Source organism: Suhomyces tanzawaensis, assembly GCF_001661415.1.
Source record: "Suhomyces tanzawaensis NRRL Y-17324 unplaced genomic scaffold CANTAscaffold_7, whole genome shotgun sequence".
NCBI classification, from domain to species: Eukaryota; Fungi; Ascomycota; class Pichiomycetes; order Serinales; family Debaryomycetaceae; genus Suhomyces; species Suhomyces tanzawaensis.
Genome location: NW_017963642.1, coordinates 553,922 through 576,842, shown reverse-complemented (window position 1 = coordinate 576,842; position 22,921 = coordinate 553,922). Strand labels below are relative to the sequence as shown.

General features: G+C 43.5%; 11 protein-coding genes and 1 non-coding gene across 12 annotated transcripts; 5 read left to right on the top strand and 7 right to left on the bottom strand.

The window, feature by feature from the left end:
• Positions 1-21: 21 nt before the first annotated feature.
• On the bottom strand, positions 22-1,320 carry RAM2 (bifunctional protein farnesyltransferase/protein geranylgeranyltransferase). Its single transcript, XM_020208050.1, has one exon. It carries the CDS (start codon positions 1,082-1,084, stop codon positions 176-178), a length of 909 nt encoding a protein of 302 aa, XP_020062563.1. The 5' UTR covers positions 1,085-1,320; the 3' UTR covers positions 22-175.
• Positions 1,321-1,447: 127 nt separating this feature from the next.
• On the top strand, positions 1,448-3,210 carry CANTADRAFT_27260 (uncharacterized protein). The gene has a single exon (XM_020208048.1). It carries the CDS (start codon positions 1,731-1,733, stop codon positions 3,006-3,008), a length of 1,278 nt encoding a protein of 425 aa, XP_020062562.1. The 5' UTR covers positions 1,448-1,730; the 3' UTR covers positions 3,009-3,210.
• A 631-nt stretch (positions 3,211-3,841) lies between these two features.
• Positions 3,842-5,361, bottom strand: YTM1 (Ytm1p; the record flags this gene model as incomplete). Its single annotated transcript, XM_020211049.1, has 1 exon — positions 3,842-5,361. One exon carries the CDS (start codon positions 5,359-5,361, stop codon positions 3,970-3,972), a length of 1,392 nt encoding a protein of 463 aa, XP_020062561.1. The 3' UTR covers positions 3,842-3,969.
• Positions 5,362-6,063: 702 nt separating this feature from the next.
• CANTADRAFT_309081 (uncharacterized protein) lies at positions 6,064-6,803 on the bottom strand. The gene has a single exon (XM_020208377.1). The coding sequence runs from the start codon at positions 6,577-6,579 to the stop codon at positions 6,247-6,249; it is 333 nt and encodes a 110-aa protein (XP_020062560.1). The 5' UTR covers positions 6,580-6,803; the 3' UTR covers positions 6,064-6,246.
• Positions 6,804-7,027: 224 nt separating this feature from the next.
• GUA1 (GMP synthase (glutamine-hydrolyzing)) lies at positions 7,028-8,617 on the top strand (the record flags this gene model as incomplete). Its single annotated transcript, XM_020210583.1, has 1 exon — positions 7,028-8,617. The coding sequence occupies one exon, from the start codon at positions 7,028-7,030 to the stop codon at positions 8,615-8,617; it is 1,590 nt and encodes a 529-aa protein (XP_020062559.1).
• Positions 8,618-9,475: 858 nt separating this feature from the next.
• Positions 9,476-9,883, bottom strand: PPT2 (holo-[acyl-carrier-protein] synthase; the record flags this gene model as incomplete). The annotated part of the gene is made up of 1 exon (XM_020211872.1): positions 9,476-9,883. The coding sequence occupies one exon, from the start codon at positions 9,881-9,883 to the stop codon at positions 9,476-9,478; it is 408 nt and encodes a 135-aa protein (XP_020062558.1).
• A 429-nt stretch (positions 9,884-10,312) lies between these two features.
• CANTADRAFT_56479 (uncharacterized protein) lies at positions 10,313-11,299 on the top strand (the record flags this gene model as incomplete). The annotated part of the gene is made up of 1 exon (XM_020210599.1): positions 10,313-11,299. The coding sequence occupies one exon, from the start codon at positions 10,313-10,315 to the stop codon at positions 11,297-11,299; it is 987 nt and encodes a 328-aa protein (XP_020062557.1).
• Positions 11,300-11,526: 227 nt separating this feature from the next.
• ERG12 (mevalonate kinase) lies at positions 11,527-13,134 on the bottom strand. Its single transcript, XM_020208047.1, has one exon. The coding sequence runs from the start codon at positions 13,055-13,057 to the stop codon at positions 11,759-11,761; it is 1,299 nt and encodes a 432-aa protein (XP_020062556.1). The 5' UTR covers positions 13,058-13,134; the 3' UTR covers positions 11,527-11,758.
• Positions 13,135-13,258: 124 nt separating this feature from the next.
• Positions 13,259-13,340, top strand: CANTADRAFT_t230. The gene has a single exon. It is a non-coding gene; the product is annotated as a tRNA-Leu (tRNA).
• Positions 13,341-13,505: 165 nt separating this feature from the next.
• On the bottom strand, positions 13,506-15,673 carry CANTADRAFT_27257 (DUF4246 domain-containing protein). The gene has a single exon (XM_020208046.1). It carries the CDS (start codon positions 15,366-15,368, stop codon positions 13,674-13,676), a length of 1,695 nt encoding a protein of 564 aa, XP_020062555.1. The 5' UTR covers positions 15,369-15,673; the 3' UTR covers positions 13,506-13,673.
• A 916-nt stretch (positions 15,674-16,589) lies between these two features.
• Positions 16,590-21,755, top strand: NUP188 (Nup188p; the record flags this gene model as incomplete). Its single annotated transcript, XM_020212002.1, has 2 exons — positions 16,590-16,608; positions 16,754-21,755. The coding sequence occupies 2 exons, from the start codon at positions 16,590-16,592 to the stop codon at positions 21,676-21,678; spliced, it is 4,944 nt and encodes a 1,647-aa protein (XP_020062554.1). The 3' UTR covers positions 21,679-21,755.
• Positions 21,756-21,783: 28 nt separating this feature from the next.
• Positions 21,784-22,834, bottom strand: CANTADRAFT_27255 (inorganic diphosphatase; the record flags this gene model as incomplete). The annotated part of the gene is made up of 1 exon (XM_020208045.1): positions 21,784-22,834. A coding segment is annotated over exon 1 (752 nt), but the record flags the coding sequence as incomplete, so codon positions are not given.
• Positions 22,835-22,921: the final 87 nt, after the last annotated feature.

The window sequence follows — 22,921 nt, the reverse complement described above, 5'->3', positions numbered from 1 at the left end:
TATTTTTGCATTTTTATTACCCATTCTTCCCTCCATTCATCTCACATCCTACTTTCAAAACTGACTACAAAATTCTTTCATGAACTAAAATCGTTAATACAATAAGCTAATGCACAAGAGCTTCTCATTGGAGTTTTCATTTTACGCAACTCCTGAAGCTATGGTCGAGCACTGTTTAATTGGCTTGAATCCGTGACTTTTCATATCTCCAGTAGTTTCTTCTGATAGGATCGTATCTATCCCCAAGCAAGTCGTAGATTTTTCCAGACTCCTCTCGCTTCTGTTGCTCGTTGTAAATTTTTGCAAGCGTCTCCAATGCATATGAGCTTTTTACGTCTTCGTTATTATAATCTGCCAATTTTTCACAAAATGGTTGCAACTCAGCCAAAGACCTGGAACTCTTGTGAAAAATCCCAAGCAAGTAGTTCCAAGCCGAAGGATTCTGGGGGGCCTTTTCTATCAACAATTTAGTATAATCAATTTCTGCTTTTAACTGGGCTTCCGTGATGTTATTTGCTCCAAACTTGAGGAAAAACCGGTGGCTCCAGGCCGAGTTATTTCTGAGGTCTAACAATAAGCAAGCTTCCACGAACTCTAGTTCCTTAGGGTCCTGGTACAATCCGAATTTCTCGACCAACCACTTGCGGTAGGACCAGACGTGGTGGTTCTTGGTATCTTCCTCCAACATGGCATTGATAAGGGGCCCCTCCCGATGCGGATCGTAAGTGTTGGAGGGATCCTCCAAGATCTTGTTGATGATCAATTGTCTGTAGTTCCAGATCTGGTAGTTCTTTTCGTTTTCAAGAGCGATCTGTTCACACCAGTCCAATTCGGCAACCAAGTCCCGCTTCAAATGCGTCAAGATCCTATACCTGTAGACCCAGATGGTGTAGTGAGATGCCAACAACTCGAGACCCAATTCGGTGATGTAGAGGGCCCGTTCTGAGTATTCGTTCTGCTTGAGGAGGGCTAGTAAGATGCCCATCACGCTCTTGTACTCATCGTCGTAGAGGATCTGGCATAGTTGAGGCTCCTCCAGATTAATGTTGACGGGTGTGACGTCTTCATATGAATACTGCTCCATGTTGGGTGTTGGGGAAGTCGATGTTTGGCCTGGTTATGCGGTGGTGAAAACAGTTCGTGGTGGGATTGGTGCGGTGCGAATAGCGAGAGTAGTCCGCGTGCGCTAGCGAGAGATGGGTGATAGGGAGTAAAGACGGTCGATACTCGTTTGGAACTGGACTAAGTGACTCAATCTTGGGACAGCAGCTCACCACAATAGTCTATGGAACTCTTGTTGTCTCCCATCGCCCGTTGTCCCACTATTTATACCGCATTTTCCCTATTGCCGTGTTGACACTTGCTACCGCCTGGCGAGATCCACCGGGCGGTGTCGCACCGCAGTTCCAGTCTCGGACCTGACAATACGGAGTAGTTCCCACCACCACTCTGTACCAGCACCAGAGGATCCGCCACCATCTCGTTTTGGCCCAGTCCCCTACCTCCAGTTGCTCTAATCCGGCTCGTCCCATCTGTCCAGAACGAGCCTCTGCTCGTGTGTTTCCCGTCCACAATTGCATATGCCCACTCCATCATACCAGGGAGGTCTTTCTGACACCGAGATAATTCTTGTGACTGGCGTAACCTGCCTGTGTCTCTACATCGTACTTTCTATCCTTCTTCCCCGCTCGACCATCCCGCTACTCGTGGTAGTATTTTTTGGTTCCAACATGGCGTCTCGTACCAACACCTTCCGATCACTCATCCCCAAGGTATCCAAGCTCTTCGATCAGGTGACAGGAACCACCCTTGCCACCTCTCTCCCCAAACTGAACGGAGTAGGGTACGAGAACTTTGCCAGATTGAGTGAAAACGCCCAGATCGAGTTGTTACAGGCGGTAAAGTCGTTACAGAACTACGCTGAAAGCGCCAAATCCACCAATGAAAGACGCAAACGGTTGTTCCGGATGATGAGCTGGAGACAGCAAAAGATTTGCGAGGATGTGGGATACTTGAAGAAGCTCAAGCGCATCGACCAGTACATCCAAAGCAACCAGAAATTCTTGAATGGCATAGCCGACCACGCTGTGCGGTCCTACGGGCTCTCGTTCCATGACTTCGCAATGTTGAAGTCGGCCTCGAGCACGAACCAAACCTCCACCTCCAACTATAGAGTGATAGAATCGTTGAGCCACTACATCCGTGATTGGAGCGTCCAGGGTGACCAGGAAACGAAGCCCATGATGGACTACATCATCGCGAATTTGAACACTGTCATTCCTGCCAGTGAAAGACACAAGACGTGTGTCATCGTGCCTGGCTCTGGTTTGGGCAAAATTGCCCACGCCATTGCCACAATGGGAGATGGTTCCGACAGTTTTGGCTCTGTCCATGCCGTTGAATACTCGGGCCTCATGCATTTGTGCAACAAATTTGTCTATTCTGGTTCCACGGAGCTTGTTGCTTCCTCGCCCGGCTCCTATGACATTTATCCTGGAATTCACACTTGCTCCAATTACTATACCACGGATTCTCAGTTCCGATCCACAAAATTAGAACCATTCAAGAATCAGCCTTCCAATTTAAGCATACATCTTGATGACTTTAGATACTTCGAGGCTCCAGACTTAAAAAATTGGGATAACGTAGTAGTCGTCACTGCGTTTTTTGTCGATACAGCAGAGAATTTAATAGACTACTTCGACAAAATCCTGGCCTTGACAACCCCCAACAAAAGATCAAATAGCATCAAAAATGGCTACTGGATCAACGTTGGACCCTTAAAGTATGGGACGGCTGCACAAGCGGAATTGAACGCTGATGAAATCAAGCATGTCAGAAAGGCCATGGGTTGGAAGGACAAAAGCTCCGTGAATTCACTTACAGACCCCAATGCTTATACTACCGACGGCTTGGTTGGTTATGTCACTGATAAGGAGAGCATGTGGCAAGGCTACTACGGGTTGAGTATGTGGGCCTCGGAGAGAAAGGAAAATGACAGAAAGTAGTGCATAGACCTGGATCAAGTGTCCTAGAAACGGTGAAAAACAGTGCAAAGTGTAAATTCCTTGTCATGACCATAGTTCTACTGTGGATTGCATCGGCCAATTCATTTTAGGATTAGGATTATTTGTATTTAGTAATATCCATATTTTAATGATTGTCATCATATATATAGCATAATAAGTACCGAAATAGATAGCATAATAAATACTAAGATATGTGTTAAAGGTGGCATCGTAGTGAAAGCTACCCAGAAGTATTTAATTCTGTTTCGAAGAAACTAATGTCGGAAATTATTAATCCTGCAACTTATATATAGCAGCCTGTAATACGGAATGTGCAGAATAATTGTAGAACGATAGAATCCACCATCTTAAACGAATAATAAGAGTCTATCCCAACAAACTGTGATTGTTCTCCGAAATTTGACAAAGTTGCATTTGAGAAGTGTAGTTATCCTACTGGGGAATTTTAGAGGGCTAATTAGAAGTTATATTTTGCACTGGAGAGGGATAAAATCCTACTCAATAAAGTATATTCAATTTCTGCTGAAATTACACATCTCTTAGCCAGGAGGTAGAACACGAATAAATCAAGTCATTAATGACTTGTCAAAGGATTCCTTCCTGTCTCATCCACCCACCTCCGAAAACTGTGAGGAGATCACTCAAATCTCAAGGCAAAATTCTATCGAAATGACTTGCTTCATTTGCAACTTAATCATTTATTGTCTCTTTAGAATATATTGCTTCATCTATCTATTGAGTCTATAATTACTAGCGGTCTGGGCGAATAGGTATCTATAATAAACACCTTCTAGCAGATAGTAATCTATAATGCATTTATTAATATACAGATCTAGTGGCATCTACCATGGTACGTAGCTCCTGAGGAGCACTTTGTCCCATACATCTCTACGTTCCCGAGTGCTGAAGTGTGTGCACCACACTTCTCTCTTTTTCTAACTTACTTGCTCACATTCTGGTTGATCTGGATCTTCTTGTCCTCACCACCACTGACAATTCCAATCTGGCTATCCCAACACACGTCAAACACCTTGTCCTTTCCCTTTTCAGCCTCCAGCTGTCTGGTGATAGTGTACAATGACTTGTCAGCCCTCACATCCCATACCTTGACGGTACCGTCGTGCGAGGCAGATGCAAACATGTTTTCGTTGCTTGGAGAAGCAGATAATCCCACCACGAAGTTGGTGTGGCCTATCAACTTGGCACTGGTTTGTTCGGTGCTAGCATCGACTCTTGGATCATGGAGATTGATATGACGGGCTGAAGATCCACTTACCAACAAGTGCTTGGTTGGAAGCTGTAAAAGACTCAACAACGAGTAGCCAGTGGTTCTGGTATCGATACAACGAGAGGTAACCAAGTCCCAGGTCTTGATTGTATGATCCTGTGATACCGAGTACCCCACAGTGGCATCCTTTTGGTCGAATATAACGGCCTCCACGGGCTGAGAGTGGCCCTCCAAAATAGCCAATGGAGAACGACGTCTGATAGAGGCGTCTTGCAATGCCATCTTTCTTCTCTTCTTGGAGGAGGTGGACAACACGTTGGAGTCATATTCTAATGGCTGTATGGCGGTCATTTCTTTGTAGTTGGTGGACCAGAAGCCAACAGTATGATCGTAGGAAGCAGACAAAATTCTGCTGGTTGTTTGTTCGATGTCCAACGAGACAACTGGGGCTTTGTGTGCTTCCAAAATGGCCAAGGTCTTACCATCTTCAGGTTCTTCCTCATCTGTTTCATCAATTACATCGCCGTTGGAAGCCTTCCACAATCTCACTTGTCTGTCATTACCAGCAGAAACGATTCTGGTAGGTGATACCCACTTGACTGATCTTATTGGTCCGGAGTGGCCCACGTATTGCTTTTCGACGGCTCCTGACATGTTGTAGGTTCTTACAATACCATCGTAGCTCCCTGATAAAATTTTTGCGGCGCTGAGAGTCAAGTTGGATGTGGTGACGGCCTTGGAAGTGCTGTTGATAGTGGCTAAACTCGAGATCCAGTCTTCATTATTGAACGATGCTAAGAATGATGGAGGCAAGACGGCTCTGGTGTACTCCAAGCTGAGGTAAGCTTCGTTGGACAAACCATTCTTGGTCAAGTAGTCTTGGAGGGATGTTCTCAACAATGCTCCGTCTATAAGGAAATCGAAAGGAATTGGCTTGGAATCTTCATCTTCGCCAGCATTGCCTAATAAATGGTTGACAACTTCGGACAAACCGTATCTTTTTAAGGAAACGGGCACATACAAAGGAGCGTCCGAGACTTTTATGGACTCATCATCTTCTTTGGTGAAGAAGTTGATCTTGATCTGGGTTTTATCTTCAGACATGGTGACGATGGGGTATGATAGTGTAGAAGAGATGAGATTTTTTCAAGTCATCGGAGGTCGGGTCACGTGCACTGATCGAGTACTGGAAGAATATAGTGATAGAGGCAGAAATAGAAGAGGGATGTAGTAGCGGGAAGGAGATGAAGTATAGTAGTAACGTGAGTTGGAATGGCTACAAGTGTTCTTGACGTATGAGTGAGTTTGGACTTGCATGAGCTTTCCATTAATTTTTATTGCACCTATTATGTCGCATTTGATTACAGATGAAGTGTTATAGTGTAGCTTGAAAGTACATACATTGGGATTGGCCTAAGTCTGAAAGAAGCTCCAACAATTTCTTGAATATGTAGAAAATTCATCACACTTTTATCTCGATGAATGGCAACACTTCTACAAAAAGTATCAACACCATAAGATTCTTATTCCAAGCCCAAACAGCACCATGGAAAGAAAGCAATTTCCTTATACTGGCTATGTAATCTATGCTCGAGTCATTTATTTGAACTCAATTGGCTCCATCTTCGTGGAATTCATGATCTCCAATCAATTGGGGCCGATTCTATTTTGGGTGCGAAAAACCCAAGCAGTCATCGAATACCACTTGTCGCATAGTAAGAATTAGATCATGAGAGAGAGCAATAGTAGATTTGAACTCACACTACTAGTGACCATTCTTGACCAGAATGACCTTCAAAATTCCCTGGTACTCTTACTACTTGTCCACCCTGCTTAGATATTTATACTGATCATTATCCCAAAGTGAAGCCTTAGACTAGCTCAGGCCAGTAATTGTTGTTCATTACTTTTATTACTTATTAATTAGGGGCTTTCCTCATACTATTAATTGTGGTCACCAGAGGCAAGCAGCATCCTAGTACTGATTCCTCAGAACCTGACACTCAAATTTATCTTGGACGATTTGTGCCTTGGACGAAGAACAGGAAACGACGCCCTGGTTGCAAGTTTGCCCATGTATCCAGCTGTTCTAATTCCAGCAGAAGCACCCTCCCTCAAACCCATGTCTGTGAAATTCCTCTTTCTGAAACGGCTGGTGAGTCGAGATTTCTTGATTATGGAAATATGAGACCTCGAGCCGTTCTGAGGCAAAAATGCACCAGGATCCGATACGTAACCCTGTGTGAAAAACGAGCGAATAGCCCTTTTAATGCGCTTCCATCGTCTCAGACGGGTTATTCTGGGGGGAGGCAACGATCGCATTTGTGCACTGGTGCAAAAGGTATTCGTGAATTTGGATCTGTGTAGTGAGATTCTGCGAATTTCTTTTGGTGCTCCCCGAGGAGGTTCCGGCTTATCTGGGCGAGGAGGTGTGCAGGAAACGGCTTTTTGGGGAGTTATTAGCTAGATATTGCCAGAGTCAAGTCACGTGTGGCCATTCCCTGAGTTATCCCACGAATGTGAGGAGTTACAGCACCGAAGTAAACCGACAAAGCAGTCATTGAGACAGCCATGTCGCTCCCACTCTGGCCAGCACGCTAGCTCGCTTACGGCTGCACTCACCAGGCCTCAAACCACCCATATACGAGGAGCCCAGGCGCCAGTTCCGGGGGTCGTGTCCTCGGAACTGGTGCGATGAGCAAAAAACCATAAAATCTCCCACGCCCGCCATTACAGTCTCAGATCGGCTACACCAATCGCTCCTACTCAAATGTCAACCACCAACGATGTCCCCATTGAGGTCTCCAAGTCCTTCGACACCATCCTTGTCTTGGACTTTGGCTCGCAATACTCCCACTTGATCACCAGAAGATTGAGAGAGTTCAACGTCTACGCAGAAATGTTGCCATGCACCCAAAAGATTGCTGAGTTGTCGTGGACCCCTAAGGGTATCATCTTGTCTGGTGGACCCTACTCCGTGTACGCTGAAGGTGCCCCACACGTCGACCACGACATCTTCAAGTTGAACGTGCCAATCTTGGGTATTTGTTACGGTATGCAAGAGTTGGCCTGGATCAACGGTAAGGGTGTTGCCCGTGGAGAAAAGCGTGAGTATGGTCCAGCTACCTTGAACGTCGAGGACGCCGAATGTCCATTGTTCAAGGGTGTTGATCACTCTCAAGTTTGGATGTCCCACCACGACAAGTTGCACGCCTTGCCAACTGGTTTCAAGGCAGTTGCCACCTCCACCAACTCTCCATTCGCTGCCATCTCCAACGAAGCTGAGCACATCTACGGAATCCAATTCCACCCGGAGGTCACCCACACCACCCAAGGTAAGACCATGTTGAAGAACTTCGCAGTCGACATCTGTAAGGCCACCACCAACTGGACCATGGAAAACTTCATCGACACCGAAATCGCTAGAATAAGAAAGTTGGTTGGCCCAACTGCCGAGGTTATTGGTGCTGTTTCTGGAGGTGTTGACTCCACCGTGGGTGCCAAGATCATGCACGAAGCTATTGGCACCAGATTCCACGCCATCTACGTCGACAACGGTCTCATGAGATTGAACGAGACCGAAACTGTCTACAAGACCTTGACCGAGGGTTTGGGCATCAACTTGACTGTTGTCGATGCCACTGACTTGTTCTTGGGCAGATTGAAGGGTGTCACTGACCCAGAAAAGAAGAGAAAGATCATTGGTAACACCTTTATCCACGTCTTCGAAGATGAAGCTGCCAAGATCAAGCCAGCCTCCGGCCAGGAAATCGAGTACTTGTTGCAAGGTACCTTGTACCCCGATGTCATCGAGTCCATCTCGTTCAAGGGCCCATCTCAAACCATCAAGACCCATCACAACGTCGGTGGTTTGTTGGAAAACATGAAGTTGAAGTTGATCGAGCCTTTGAGAGAATTGTTCAAGGACGAAGTCAGAGATTTGGGTGAATTGATGGGTGTTCCTCACGACTTGGTCTGGAGACACCCATTCCCTGGTCCAGGTTTGGGTATCCGTGTCTTGGGTGAAGTCAACAAGGAACAGCTTAAAATCGCCAGAGAAGCCGACGCCATTTTCATTGAGGAAATTAAGGCTCACGGTTTGTACAAGGAAATCTCGCAAGCTTTGGCTGCCTTGTTGCCTGTCAAGTCCGTTGGTGTTATGGGTGACCAAAGAACCTACGAACAAGTTATTGCCTTGAGAGCCGTCGAGACTGTTGATTTCATGACTGCTGACTGGTACGTTTTCGAGGCCAAGTTCTTGAAGAAGGTTGCCTCCAGAATCGTCAACGAGGTCGACGGTGTCGCCAGAGTCACCTACGACATCACTTCCAAGCCTCCTGCCACTGTCGAATGGGAGTAAACAAATACAACTGTAAAATTAGAGTATTCTTTTTCATAGTCTTGTCTTATACATTCACAGTCTAGACATTAAACACATAGCTGTAATATTTTGACTTCAAAACCAATACAAATTGGCAAAAGATGCCAGGTCCATATTAGTACGTTTGGACGGTTCCTACATCCAGTATCAGTAGAATGAGTTTTGAGGCTCGTAGTAGTGTTTTGCATGTATGTGATTATTTATGGTGGTATTCCCAATACTTTTATTATGCCTGATATATCTCAGCGAATACCGATTGTGAATTCAATCGAATAAGCCTTGAATGTCTAGATACCAGCATTTGTTATGGATCCAAATCCAGTATAAATGACTTTATCAAATTCTTTTGACAGACTTTTTCCTGGCTAATAGGTCGTTTTTAGTCCTTGTTGCCTATTATTATTTAAGCGGCTTAATATTTGAGCAATAGCCTGATATCGGACCCGACAACTGATTCAAAACTAGAACAAGTTACGAAATTTGGGCTAGTTGGACTTGCTGCAATCACCGTCTCCTTCCCATGAGATCATTTGGTCTTGATCCACAACAGGAAGCTTGTTCAAGTAGTTTGCTATATATTACTGCTCAATCGAAAATATTATCATATCATTGTAATTGGCAAAATTAGACCGTAGAAAGCTAGTTCAAGTGAATGGCTCCCAAAATCACTGCTCAATTGACAATGTTAGCGCATCCCGTGTAATTGGAAATAGTTGTTGAACCCAATGAAATTTATTCCAAGCAGCTAATTGGCCACTTAACCATTAATTTGCTTTTTTAACTGTGCGCTATGGAGGTTCTCCTATCTCAATACATGCTGACTGCGTTTGCAACCAATCAGAGGGAGCTGGTGTCCACGTTCTTCTGCCTTAGCACATTGGCAACCAACACTTCCCCATCGTGTGAAACACTGAGGAGGAACTCCTCGTCCTTGTGCTGATAGTGGTCGTTCCGGATAAATGGCTTGCCTTGGGGGTTGTAGTGGCGGTACCACTGGTTGAACTGGAACCGTTTCTGGTCCACGGGGTCCAACGTCTTGAACAACGCCTCTTTGGCTGCCCAGGCTCCCGACAACTGGTTGATCTGCTGGGCTGGTGGCGACTCCACGAACCTGGGGCGTTCGGATGGGTGAAGAATACGGGCCATGAACCGAGCCACGTAGTCGTCGTTGCGGGCGAGAATACGCTGGAAACGAGGGGTGTGGACGACGTCCACGCCTATCCCAAGTGTGACACCAAGCCTCATGGTGGAGAGGGTGGGGGTAGTGGTGGCTATCGGTACGATGGTTTTGGTCGCAACCAAGTATTTTGATCTCGCTAGGGGAAATTTGCCGGTGCGAAGATGATTAGGTCTCGCTAGAATTTGTCGCAGCCCTACTATGACTTTAGCTCGCTAACAACACCAGAGTAGGGATTCCAATGGTTCCTGAGCTTCCAGAAAACTGTCACTACGTTTGATCTTCAAATGATAATTCATCATCATGAACTGGTTTAGACGTTTGGAAGCAGAGCTGTTAGAACTTCCTCTAGAACCGTTTGTCGCTGCGACCCCGCCGGCATCGCCCTAGCCGCGCTCCCTGGCGAGCCCTGACTCACTACCTCGTTCCAGTCCCGGTACAGGGCAAAAACTGCCGCTGGACCATCTACCACCACCTACTCCTCCTAAAACATCACCATGGCTTCCTCCATCCCGGGACCCGTCCCTTTGCCCCAATCCAGATATGACTTGGACACCTACTGGGGCAGAGTCAAGCACTGTGCTGAGATCTCCGACCCTACCATGTTGCTCAACACCTCCTCCGACATCGAGAGTGCCAAAAGAAAAATCTGGGACTACCGTAACGGCGTCACTCTGGCCATGTCACCAGACCTCTGGCGGGCCAAGAAGATCTTGGACTCCACATTGCACCCAGACACCGGCGAAACCGTGTTTCTTCCATTCAGAATGAGCTCGTGTGTGTTGTCCAACTTGGTGGTCACAGGAGGCATGTTAACACCCGGATTGGGCACCGCAGGTACCTTGTTCTGGCAGGTGGCTAACCAGTCGTTGAACGTGGCTATCAACACCGCCAACGCCAACAAGTCCCACCCCTTGACCACCCAGCAAATCATCACCAATTACTCGTTGGCTGTGGGAGCTTCGTGCTCGGTGGCGTTGGGGTTGAACGCCATTGTGCCTCGCTTGAAGTCTTTAAAGCCCAACACCAAGATGATTTTGGGCAGATTGGTGCCTTTTGCAGCCGTGGTGTCCGCTGGAATTGTCAACGTGTTCTTGATGAGATCTGAGGAGATCAAGAAGGGAATCACTGTGTTCGATCACAACGGCGAGGCGGTAGGTACCTCCAAAACTGCAGCCTGGTACGCTGTCGGAGAGACGGCTGCTAGCAGAGTCATTAACGCCACTCCCGTCATGGTGATTCCCCCATTGATTTTGGTCAGATTGCAACAATCGAGGCTCTTGAAGGGCAAGTCCAAGATGTTGGAGACCATGGCTAACATGGGTTTGATCTTCACTACTGCGCTTGTGGCCTTGCCATTTGCGTTGGCTGTTTTTCCACAAAGAAGACAATTGCCCGTCACGAAGTTGGAACCAAAGTTCCATGCTTTGAAGGACAAGGAAGGCAATGAGATCAAGGCTTTAGAATTCAATAGAGGAATTTAAGGAAAAACGCTTAGGGTTCCATAGAATGACGTTAGAATTGCTGGAATTTACCATTTAGACTCAATAAAGATTGGACATTTAATCCCAATGAAGGTTTTATTTGATTTGCACCATTACAATCTATCGGAGGTTTTGAAATTATTTATTCGGAGAATATCCAGTTCATGTATATAGCTACATCCATCTAGACTAGATTTTAGATTATATATTAGTTATGTTTGTGCTTTTATAGGCTCTTTTCTAGATAATATTTTACATATGCTAGTGCTTATCAACTAGTTTCTAGATTATATATTACTTATGATATATTGTTCTCAGCACATGCCTAAAATACAGCAAGAATAGCAATATTTACACGAGCACTCCATGTTCAACGAGCATGAACACCTAACGTGCTTTTTCTTCAGAAACATTTGGAAGTTAGGGAAGTTGGAGCTCTGACGGTTTTCCACTCATCGCCTACCAGAATCTCCAGCCCTCCAAATTATCCACACTCAACACGCCATCGATCTCAAATCTGTCTTTGTAACTAGCAAATGCTTCGTCCGAGAATACCTTGTCACGAAGGTCCTCCTTAACCAGGTCAAACTGCAACGAGGCAACACCCTTCCCTCCGAGGGTTGTTTCATATGTTTCGTACCCATGGGTCTTAAACTCGTCAATGGTCCTCTGGATAGTCTCCTCGGCAACGTCATCGTTGACCAAAGTGATGGCACAACCTCCTCCTCCTGCACCAGTCAATTTGGTGGCACCAATCTTGTTGACCTCACTGATAATCTTGATGTTTTCCAAGGATGGATGGGACACACCCAATGCCACTAATAACCCGTGGTTGATGTTCACCAATTCCCTCATTTTCTCCTTTTCCTCCTTGCCAAAGAACGGCCTGGTCATGATCTGGTACGCGTCATTTGCCAAGTGCTCCATGGCTTCCAATATGCTGGCAGAGGTCTTGGGGTATTTTTCGTTGATTTTACCCACCTGGCCCACCAAGTATGCCGTTGATCTAGGGATCTTGGTGTTGGTGAGAAGCAACTTCAATGGAGGCAAGTTTCTCATGTTGGTTCTGACAGACGGCTGAGAAGGATTCTTCATTCTTTGGTACATAACAGCACCACCGTATGTAGCAACCGCGTTGTCAATACCCGAAGGATTTCCGTGGTAGCACTTTTCACCTATGAGCGACCACGAGTCTATAAAATCGGCCTCTGGGTTGTGATTTTTGGTGACTTTGTCATTTTGATGGAGGGTGGCATGCTGGACGTGGCCACCTAGCACTGCCAATGCGGACGCCAAACAGACAGAAACGGATGCAGACGAACCCAATCCTGCCCCAATGGGCAAGGTGGATCGGATGGAGAAGGTCATACCTGGAATCTCTTTGGAACACAAGTGGGTGTACATGTAAAGGAAACAATGACTAGCGACATAATGCAAACTTGACTCAAGGTCACTTAACACACCACTCAACTCGTTGGTAATTTCAGGCACCAATTCCTCGGTGGCCAACGGCCTTCCGTCCTTGAACTGGACGTGGGCTTGGATCTCATCCCAAGGAATATCCTCTTTGTTCCATGAGTGGGAAAGCTCCACATCTGGGAAGTTCAACGTGATCTTTTTAGGGTCCTTGCTAGGAGTCACCAACAAGTACGCCCTCAAACTGAGCGCAGCAGCTATGGCTGGCTTGCTGTAGACAGCAGAATGTTCGCCAAAAATGATCACCTTACCAGGAGCGCTGACGAAGAAAGGCAGAGTCATGGCTGCGTATCTGTTGGATTAGGAAATGGTAGGGATGTTTAGAAAATAACCTTGAAACGAACGACTTCTCCTTGAGGGGAACTGGTATTTGTAAAAGTGTCGTATAAGTCCACCGTATAGTACGAATTTTCCACTTATCACGTGATTGAGATTTGGTGACGTGTGTATATTATTTCTAACTCTTTTTTACTCAACAAAAGTGGCTCTTTGGCCGAGCGGTTAAGGCGGTAGACTCAAGTTCTACTATCGTAAAGATGCACGCGTTCGAATCGCGTAGGAGTCATTATTTTTTGGTAATTTTTGGACCCCTGTTAACATCAGAAAGTCTCTTGTCTGACCCACCCATCAGGTACTCTACGCTTTCAAATTTGCTCAGATCGCAACTTCAATGAGACTTGTCCAATCGGTGAGTGTTGAATTCGGTAAACGAGAATTGTTACAAACCATTCCATGGGATAAATTCTTACTCATGTAGATATAAATACCTGACCAATACTGCGTTATTTAATGCTAACAATCATATATAATCTGTAAATAAAATGCCCTCTCAAACACTCAATACGGGCAATGTTCACGGTCCAGTACTGGTTGCAAAACAAGTGAACTGGAAGTCCATTTAGTGCTCGCAAAGCGAAAATTCTCTCTCGTAAGGATCGAAGATATCATCGTCGATAATCACAGACCTCTCCTTCATCAAGTCCTCTCTCATTTCTTTGGCCTCTTTCATCGTTTGGGGCCAATTCTTCTCGCCCTTAAGCTTGAGGATTTTCTCCTTCAATAAGTCAGGAAGGTAGTCCTTTAATTGTTCATCTGCCCACCATTCTTCTTGTTGTGGTGGAACATCATCACTAGTAATTGCCAAAGTATCGTAGGGGTCCACAACAAAGAAGCACAAAATCTTTCTATGGCCTGGCTTCTGTTTATCTTTTAATTCAAATGGGTCAACGTGGTGTTGGAAGAAATTGGGGAAGACGATAATGCGATCTTCAAAGGCTTCAGTACTTCCAAGTGGACTCGTCATTACATCCTCATCCTTTAAACCAAAGTAAGTACTTAAGTACTCGCTATCACCTTGTTCATATCTGGGCTCTTCAAAACCGGCTCTGAAACTCAATGTTGAAGTGGTGATATTCTCCACATCGTAGTAATACAACACAGTCGCAACAATGTTCTCGTTGATAGTCCCTTCAACGTGCCAACTGCCTCCAGGGTAGCTAGGGTTTTCGGGAGTCAATTCGATGTTAGCCATCTTGACAATTACCTTGAGCTGGTCAAAATCCTTGACATTGATTGGGTTCGTAGGGCTGGGATCTTCCTTATATGAGACAGTCAAAGGCTTTAAGAATTCGAGTCTCTTAGCACTTAGTACCTCTTCCACCTTGTCATAGTCATATTCGTATCCTTCTATTTCCTTTTCCTTTTTGTCTTCTTCATTATATAAAGCATCCATGTACTCTTCATATTCCTTTGGGTAAGCCTCATATCCATCGGGTACTTCTACTTTGTAGCGATAACCTGAAGCGTAGTATGATAAGGAAAAGTTCAATGCGGGCACGGCCGCATTGAAGACCTGTGAAATAGTCTTGTAAAGGCTTTCAAATTTGACCGGGTGCAAATTATTAATGTAGGAGGTAAACTGGAAGTCTTGCGAACTGTCCAAAGTCATTGAAGTGGGTAACCATTGGTACTTCTTGGAAATTCCAAAACTGACACTTTTCTTTTTGTTTTCGATCTCTTCCAGATATTCCGAAACACTTACACCGCCGTCCTCGTTTTTGATTGGAGTCACACCGTACTGCAATGGGAACAACAGTGGATGCACCAAGTCAACAACAGTGGTGGTACCTGGATGGTAGTCAACCTCATCAAATGATTTAGCCAATGCTTTGGCCTGTTCTTGCAATTGTAGCTTGACCTTTTCATCCACCACAGCGTCAATTCCCGTACCACTGGCGAGGATCTTCTCGTCCGGGCCTAGGGTAAACCCGCCAAGGGTAGCTTCAGTCTTGTCGATCCACTTCAATTCCAGAAAGACGTAGTCAAGCACGCCCTCCATGGATCTTGTTTCTTTGCCAAACTCATCCCTGAACTCCTGTTTCCACTTGGAAGCAATGTCACTGTTATTATACTTCAGTTTCCATTGGGGCTTGCTTCTTATGGTCTGGCTGAATTTCTGGATGAGTTTCTCTTCGATACTAGGAAACCGTGGTCCGTAGTCTGAGAACACAATCCAGTATGGATGTGGAAATGGCGATGGTGGTGTTGGTTTGGGTAGGCTTTCAGCCAATTCACTCAAGTTGTGCAAGGACATGCTGGCTTCAACTTGAGTGAGGAACAACGGCAAAACGAGACTATTTATACAATTTAGTCTTTGGTAGACATGCAGCCAGTGACGCAGATGCTTTAGAGGCTAATATCAAGAGCACAGGGTCTTTTGGACTTGGTATACCTTCCAGAATCGACCTCATTCGCTACTAGAGTGTGATAGAGGTGTTCACCATTCCAGTAGTTACCATTGACGAGCTTGAGGCCACTGGCACCTACCATCATTTTCTTCCTTGCACAGCATGACATCATTGGCAAGTCCTTACCCGGATTTTTATGGCCAAGGCCAACCACATGAGGTGGTGCTACACAGATGGTGCAAAATACGAACTTTACGAGAAAATCATGGAACAATAGCTTACGTAACTTGGATCGGAAGTGATTCCTGGTATTACCGGCCAGGTTTATAGTAGATATGGACAGTGGGAGATGTCTAAACAGCTCATATGAGGCACTGCTGGTTCGATGTTCCATCTCTGAATAGAATCTTACCCCTTAGTGTTCTGGGTTGTAGACGAACACTACTGGTGGAGTATTTAGTGGTGGTGCAGATCTGGAAACGGATTGAGGGGTTGTTCAAAACTGGAACGAGCCCCAAGAAAGAAAAACGTCTTAGGAACAACATTAGTCAATAGTCAAAGAACGTACCCTGGCCCACGCTTGAACAGCAAAGCATAAAATTAATGTATCTTTTCCATTGCTTTCGATAAAACCTTGGACCTCTAAATTAGAAGTATTTGTCAATTCACTGGATCTATCATTAGACCCTCACTCTTAAATAAATTTATTTGCCTTTGGATGAATCCTCCGACCTCCGCATCTAATAGAAATAGACTGATTGCTTACGAATTCGAATCAACAAGAAGAGTCTGATATATTCAGAATGCCCAATCCTCTAATTCCTAATTCTTCTTGATATCTCCACTTCGAGCCATTGATTTCGTTGAATCACTATCAGGTGACTCCAGGCTTGCCTGAATTGGTTCGAAATACCCTTCTTCCGGTCTCTCACTGCTGGCATAATTTAAAACTTGCCGCAGTCTGATATTGTTTCTATTAAAGTTAAACTGTTGCACTAACTGCGACACCTACCACATGGCAGTCCAAAAAAAAAGGCTTGGAGCGTGCAAAAAATTGTGCTCTTTGCACAAATCAACATATTCTGACCACTAGCCGTATCTCTCTGATTAGAGCTCAATCCAGCTTCATGCCTACGCGCACATCTAGTATATGCCTGCAAAAAGTCCCTGTCTATATACACCTCCAGCTACTCGCACTCGCTGGCACGCACGACCTTGAAAAATCCATCGTTCAAATCTAAACAAGCATTACAGTTGCAGGACCAATCGTCCATCAAGATGACTTCCTTAGATTTGCATAACCCTAAGGAGACCCTCGCCTTGAAGCCCATTCTACCCACTCAGTTTTGGACTTTTGGCAATGCCCTTTCCTTGCTAAAATCCTGTCAGGATCCATACATATTGAATGCTTTGGATGAGTTTTTGTTGTTCAATCGACAATTACTCATGAATGCAAGCCCATTCGAGCTGAAAGACTCTCAGCAAACCTTGGCTGACGACCTCAAAGAGGTCACATTACGAACCATCTCCTATTCTGTTCTTCAATCCAATAATATCAAAGATGCAAAGAAGACGAACGCGATCTTAGGCAACTTGGATGTCAAGGAAGTGTTGAGAATCATTGTCCAAACATCGAAAAAGGTTCCGGAACGTAAGATTTATGATTTTGAGAAGTTGAAGTCAAAACTCCCTGACGACCGAGAGAAGTATTTGGAGAGTGAACGGATTCTCATGTATGTCAATAAGATCTTGCGGGAGAGAAGAATCATACTAAAAATTGTTATTGAGTTGCTCAATAATAAATCAAATTCCTTTGCATCTTCTACTATACAAAATTTGGGTAAGGAACTCTTCCTTTCCAAGACTTACATTTCATCCATCATCGACAGTATCAAGAACAGCTTGGCCTTCATTGTAAATCAGCCTTATCAAGATGATGTGTCTCAAAACTTGAACGATTTGATTGTTAGGGAAACAGTCTTGTTTGTGATTGACTTGTGCAAGGTATTAATAGAACTAACCATTCAAAACCCAGTAATAGACAATGAAATCACAAAACAGTGGTTCGAATTTATGGGACAGAACAATTTTATTGCAAACTTAGCTCCCTACTTCAAAGTGCAAGAGTCATTCAACTTAACACAAACTTTATGCACCCTTATTTCAATACTGTTTTTGGATTTAGAAAATGCATTTGATCACCAAAATCTTATTACCGGCAATGAATCGTCCCCAGAAACTCTCAATTTTATGGGTGATTTGACAACATTTAAGGCCCTTAATTCATTGATCAGTAACCCTGAAAACTCTAATTCCATCATTCTTTACGGGTGGTCCATCATCCTATTACGGAAGTTGTATTTCATTCAGGAGGTTCCCAAGGATCCAATTTCTGCAGAATTTACAAAGTCATTCCCAGCCGAAGAGATTAATTTTCATATCAACGACTTAAACGCAAGATGTGTGAAACTTAACGTATTCGAGGAAATTAATACTTTGAATGAATCCCTCAAATTCGATAATTTGTACTCGGCAATTCTTTCAACTGTATTAATTTCTGCATTACCATTAATAACTTTAACTCCACAGGTCTCCAGAACAGTGGCAAATGTCATCAAGAATTGTCCCAACAGCGTCATTGAGAAGTTTTTTGAAAATGAGTCATTTGTGAACCAAATTATTCTTTCAAGAGCTAAATTTCCAGTCTTGTTGACTCCTTACTTGAAGCTCTGTGCTATCAATGGAAACTTTGCATATCACGAGTTCAATGAGCTCAAATCCTTCATTCAAGTTTTCAAAAAGGACCACTTTGAACAGTTATATAAGATTGATGACGAAAATTCGGATCTCGTTGTCTTGAAAAGCTCAATCGATGTATATCCTCCGTTTGAAGCTGCTAAAAAGTTGTCTTTGGTGCTTCCAGAAGGTACAAAAGCTAAGATTTTGCCTACTACTAGCGAAGACGAAATATTGGTTACATTCTTGTACAAGTACAATGGATGGTCATTTTTGGGGAGAATCGTTCAGAACATCTCGAGATCATTCAACGATCAAGATGAAGATAAACTTGACTTCATCATTAACGTATCTGACGTGCTTGCCAAAGTTGCTCAAGATACCGATCATATATCGTCGGTGTTGGAGTCGATGTCCACCTATACTGACAATTCTGATATTATCGAAGTATTGTTGAGAATCTTCGAACAAAGCTTGCATTCCAGAAAAACTCAAATCCTCGAATCTATTCTCGGCTTACTCACCCATTTAACCCCACAATTTTCTCACAGAATCTGGCCCTACTTATCAAAGTCGTCTCTCTTATCCAGAAACGGAAAAGAGGGTTTTATTACCACAATTTTCGGCTCAATAGAGATGATCAGCGGAGAATACTCATTTACCATATCTTTGATAAAATTCATTGATGGGTTAGTTCAAAGCTGTTTGACTCTAAAGGAAGATTACCCAACCAAATCAAAGAGCATGATTTTGATGAAGTTTGTAAACCATCTAATTTCAATCTTTGAGAGCTTCACGCATTGCAAGTTTATCAAATCATACCAAAAAATGGAAATTGGAGTCTTAATATTAGATATATTCTCCAACATATTAGCATCAATTTATGGGGTGAAGAAGACTACTTCAGACAATAAAGTAACAGCTGTTTTGAATGAAGTCTCCGTGACGATCCTCGATACGTTCTTGATCACTAAGAACGAATACTCAAGAAGCTCATTACCTATTTTCCTAATGATTGAGTCTTTGTCTTCAAATTTGAGTGTTTACGAGCTTTATGACTTATCCGGTTTCTGGTACGAAAACTGGATCAGATGCGGTTTGTCATTCTCACAGCTCATCATCTCAATTAGGTCTTTGATTGAGTATAAGCCTTCTTCATTTGAGAGAGAATTTTTCAAGAAGTTACCGCAATTAATATCTACATACTCTCAGTATGAACCATTGAGAAAGGATATAATTGATGTGATTACTATTTTGGCAAAGGGTACTTGGGAGGAACAAAATAAACCTTCGTTGCTCGGTCATTTGGGAAATGACTATTCCAGGGTTCTATTGAGCTGTTTGATTGCTGATCTTGACAATTCGTTGGATGACTACAGATTGAAAGTTTCATTGTACGACTTTATCTGCTCAGTTCTCGAAGGGAATCAAGAAGGTTTGGCAGTTTTGTTCAGTGGTAGAGATGTGTTCGGAAGATCAAAAGAAGTCGAAGCAGATGATCCTACTAACAAAAAGGGTTCGTTGCTTTCTATTTTGAAGAAGAATGTGAAAGAGATCAAATACTACCCGAACTCTGTGAGTATCCATCTTTTGGACGCTTTGTCCCTTAGCTATAACTCTTGGAACACAATCAAAGAGAATGATGAAGACTGTGAATTCATAGATGAACTCATTAATCGGATTCAATTAAGTCTAAATGATCAACCAAAGTCTTTGGATGATTACATTAGCAAATGTTATGAGCAAAAGATTATATCTAAGATCGCCGAAATTTTGTCCTTAATTTTATTCACCACTAGAAACGAACAAGTGAAGCAAAAGATCAAAGCATTAATCGTGTCGGATAAGTTCATTGATATTGTCAAGGACAAATTCATCATCAAAGATTATAATCCAGTCCTTCATTCTAAGGTGAACGAGTTATTTGAACAATTTGCACCAAATTTAAGACTCGACCAATTCACAACTACTTTGGGTAAGAGAAATAGATATGGCGTTTCTAATGTGTTTAACATCTCCTTAATGGATGGATTGTTCGGTGGAAATCCTAAGTGGCCAGCATTGAGAGCTCAAATTATGGAGTCCAGCATCAATATTCAATACTTAAGTTCTCAAGCTAGTATAACAAAATCATTAGGTGCATTATTGACAGTCTTCTGCAGAAGATTTTCCAGCTCATTGACACCCAACATGTTGGATTTAGTGCACCATTTATTGAAGATCAATTATATTGAAGGAATTCCATCCAACTTGTTTGATCTGATTTACCAGGAGAGAATTGAAGTAGCATTCTACCTTATTTATTCCATGACCCATGAAAGTGGTATCAAGAAACAATCGAAACAAATATTTGAAATAATCAAGGTTTCCTTGGATTTGTTGTCGTCATCAAGCTTGAAGTTCTTGGCCTCTTTATCCGCTTCTAGTGGCAACTATAAGCAATTGTTAAGGATTATTTACTGTTGTCTATTAATTTCGAAGGATGATGAGGAAATCTTGATTGAGTACTTCAGTGTTTTCAAAGATTTGTTTGATCTTATCATCACCAAGGGAACCCAAGTTTTGTTGATTGATATTCAGAATGAAGTTTATCTTCAACGCAACAAAGGACAGATTGCTTCTAGTAATGGAGTTCGTGGAGTCTTTTCTGTGGAGACTCTTCATTCCAAAACAGATGATCTAATGTTAATTTTATCAATTTTGAAATTATACATGGGTATGAACTCTTCCAGAAATATGAAGCTTGAAATGGCAAGGCTTATCAATGATAATGGTACGATCAACGCCTTGTTGAGCTTGTATTCATTGTCGCACACCATTGAAGTTAATGATGAACATATTTTTGCACAATTGAGTTTGATGTTTATCCAAGAATTGATGACCGTGGAACTTATTGCAGAAAAGTTCATCTCATCTGGTTTGTACGTTGTGCTTGTTGAAAGTCCTATTTCAACTCAGATTAGAGCTGGTGGCTTGAGCGTGACTTCCGGTAACCAATACCACAAACTCTGGATCAACGGTATCTTACCAATATTCATCATTAGTTTGAACAAATTGGGTTTATCTGTCATCAAGGAAGTTTGCTTGGGATTGCAAATGTTCGGAAAGCAGATCGAATCATGTATTGAAAGTTGGTCTAGAGATTCTTCGTCTATAAAGATTACCTCGTCTACGGTTATTGAAACTAGTCAAATACTCTTGCTATACGAATCATTGCAATCCATGAACGTTGAACAATTCATGAGAGACCAAGACTTATCTCACTTGAAGATTTTACCAGGGCTTGATACTGAAGGTAAAAGAGATGAATTTATTGATTATATCAACAATTTGTTAAAGCATCCAAAGTTCTTAACCTCTAGAGTTTTGCCTAGCTCCATCGATGAGCAAAGAATAATTGAAAAGGGAGGCGTGGGATATGAGAAGTTTGTCAACAACTTGATTGAAGAGATCAGGGACTTGAAGGAATTCTTGATCTAGTCGATGGGCTAAACGACTTCTCTTCTGTACATTATTTAGATCAATATAACTTAGATTGATTATCGTGATCATGCGTCGTATTTCCGCGATCTGATACTACTTGAACTCGTAATAGCTTGTATTACATATATACATCGTGAATCTATCGTAAATCTACTCAGACAAGAAGTAACTCTTCTGGATCTCAGTTGGAATTGGCGCATCGGGTTCGCTCTTTCCTTCCAACAACTTTGGGTCAAATTCTTGGATATGTCCCTTTGTTCCCGACAAGGTAGCGTTCTGGATGGTTGGCAATTTGGAGCCACTGACTTCGCCGGAAATCAATTTCTTCCAACTGTTGTGGCATCCCAAGATGATGTCAATTGTCTCTGCTTGGTTCTTGTAAACTCCGTTAAAAGCAAACTTGTTTTTTGGCTTGCCGTCTGGCAACTTGTAGTCTCTGAACCATTGTCTGGTTGTTTCCAAGAGTCCTGGACACTTGACGTACAAGTCATGGATGTCAAAGAGTTCCTGCGACAAGGGGTCCTCGACGTTGATGGCGATCACCTTCCAGTCCAACTCGCCGTCGTCAATCAAGGCAATTGATCCCAAAATCTTGACTCTTTTGATGTCTCCTGTGTTCAACACGCTAGCACCGATGTCACAAACGTCCAACGGGTCGTTGTCTCCAAACAAATCGAGGCCGTCGTGTTTGGTGGTAGGATCCTCCCATGTCTGTGATATGGCCCCGTAGTTGTGGATGTATCCGTGGTGAGGGAACAAGTTTTTGACAAACCTGACCTCTCCCTTCTTCTCGTCTTGCACAATAGGATTACCCTCCAACTGAGTGTCGATCTCGAACTTGGCGTTTGACCAACGAGGGATCTCGACCACCATGTTGACTTCTTTGGTGGTGGTGTCCAATCCCATGGGCACGTCATGGAACCACGAGACTACCTTGTTGTTGGCGGTGGCATATTGCTTGAAGCTGGAAGTGAACTTCTTGCCGTGACTGGCGCTGGATATCTGGGCAGGGTCGACACCAGCACTGGTAGAGTTGAGTCTCAAGTGCTGCCTGTTTAAGTCAAGACGACTTCTGGCGGTGGAAAGGGTTGATTTCATCACTGATGTGGTATCTTTTCTGACAAAACGGGGCAAAAACATCCTTATAGTTTAGAGTCCAGTGCTTATGATTTTTCCTAATGTTTTACCGAGGGACGTCAAACAGAGATTGTCGGTGCGGAGGGTGACACTAGCTTATTCA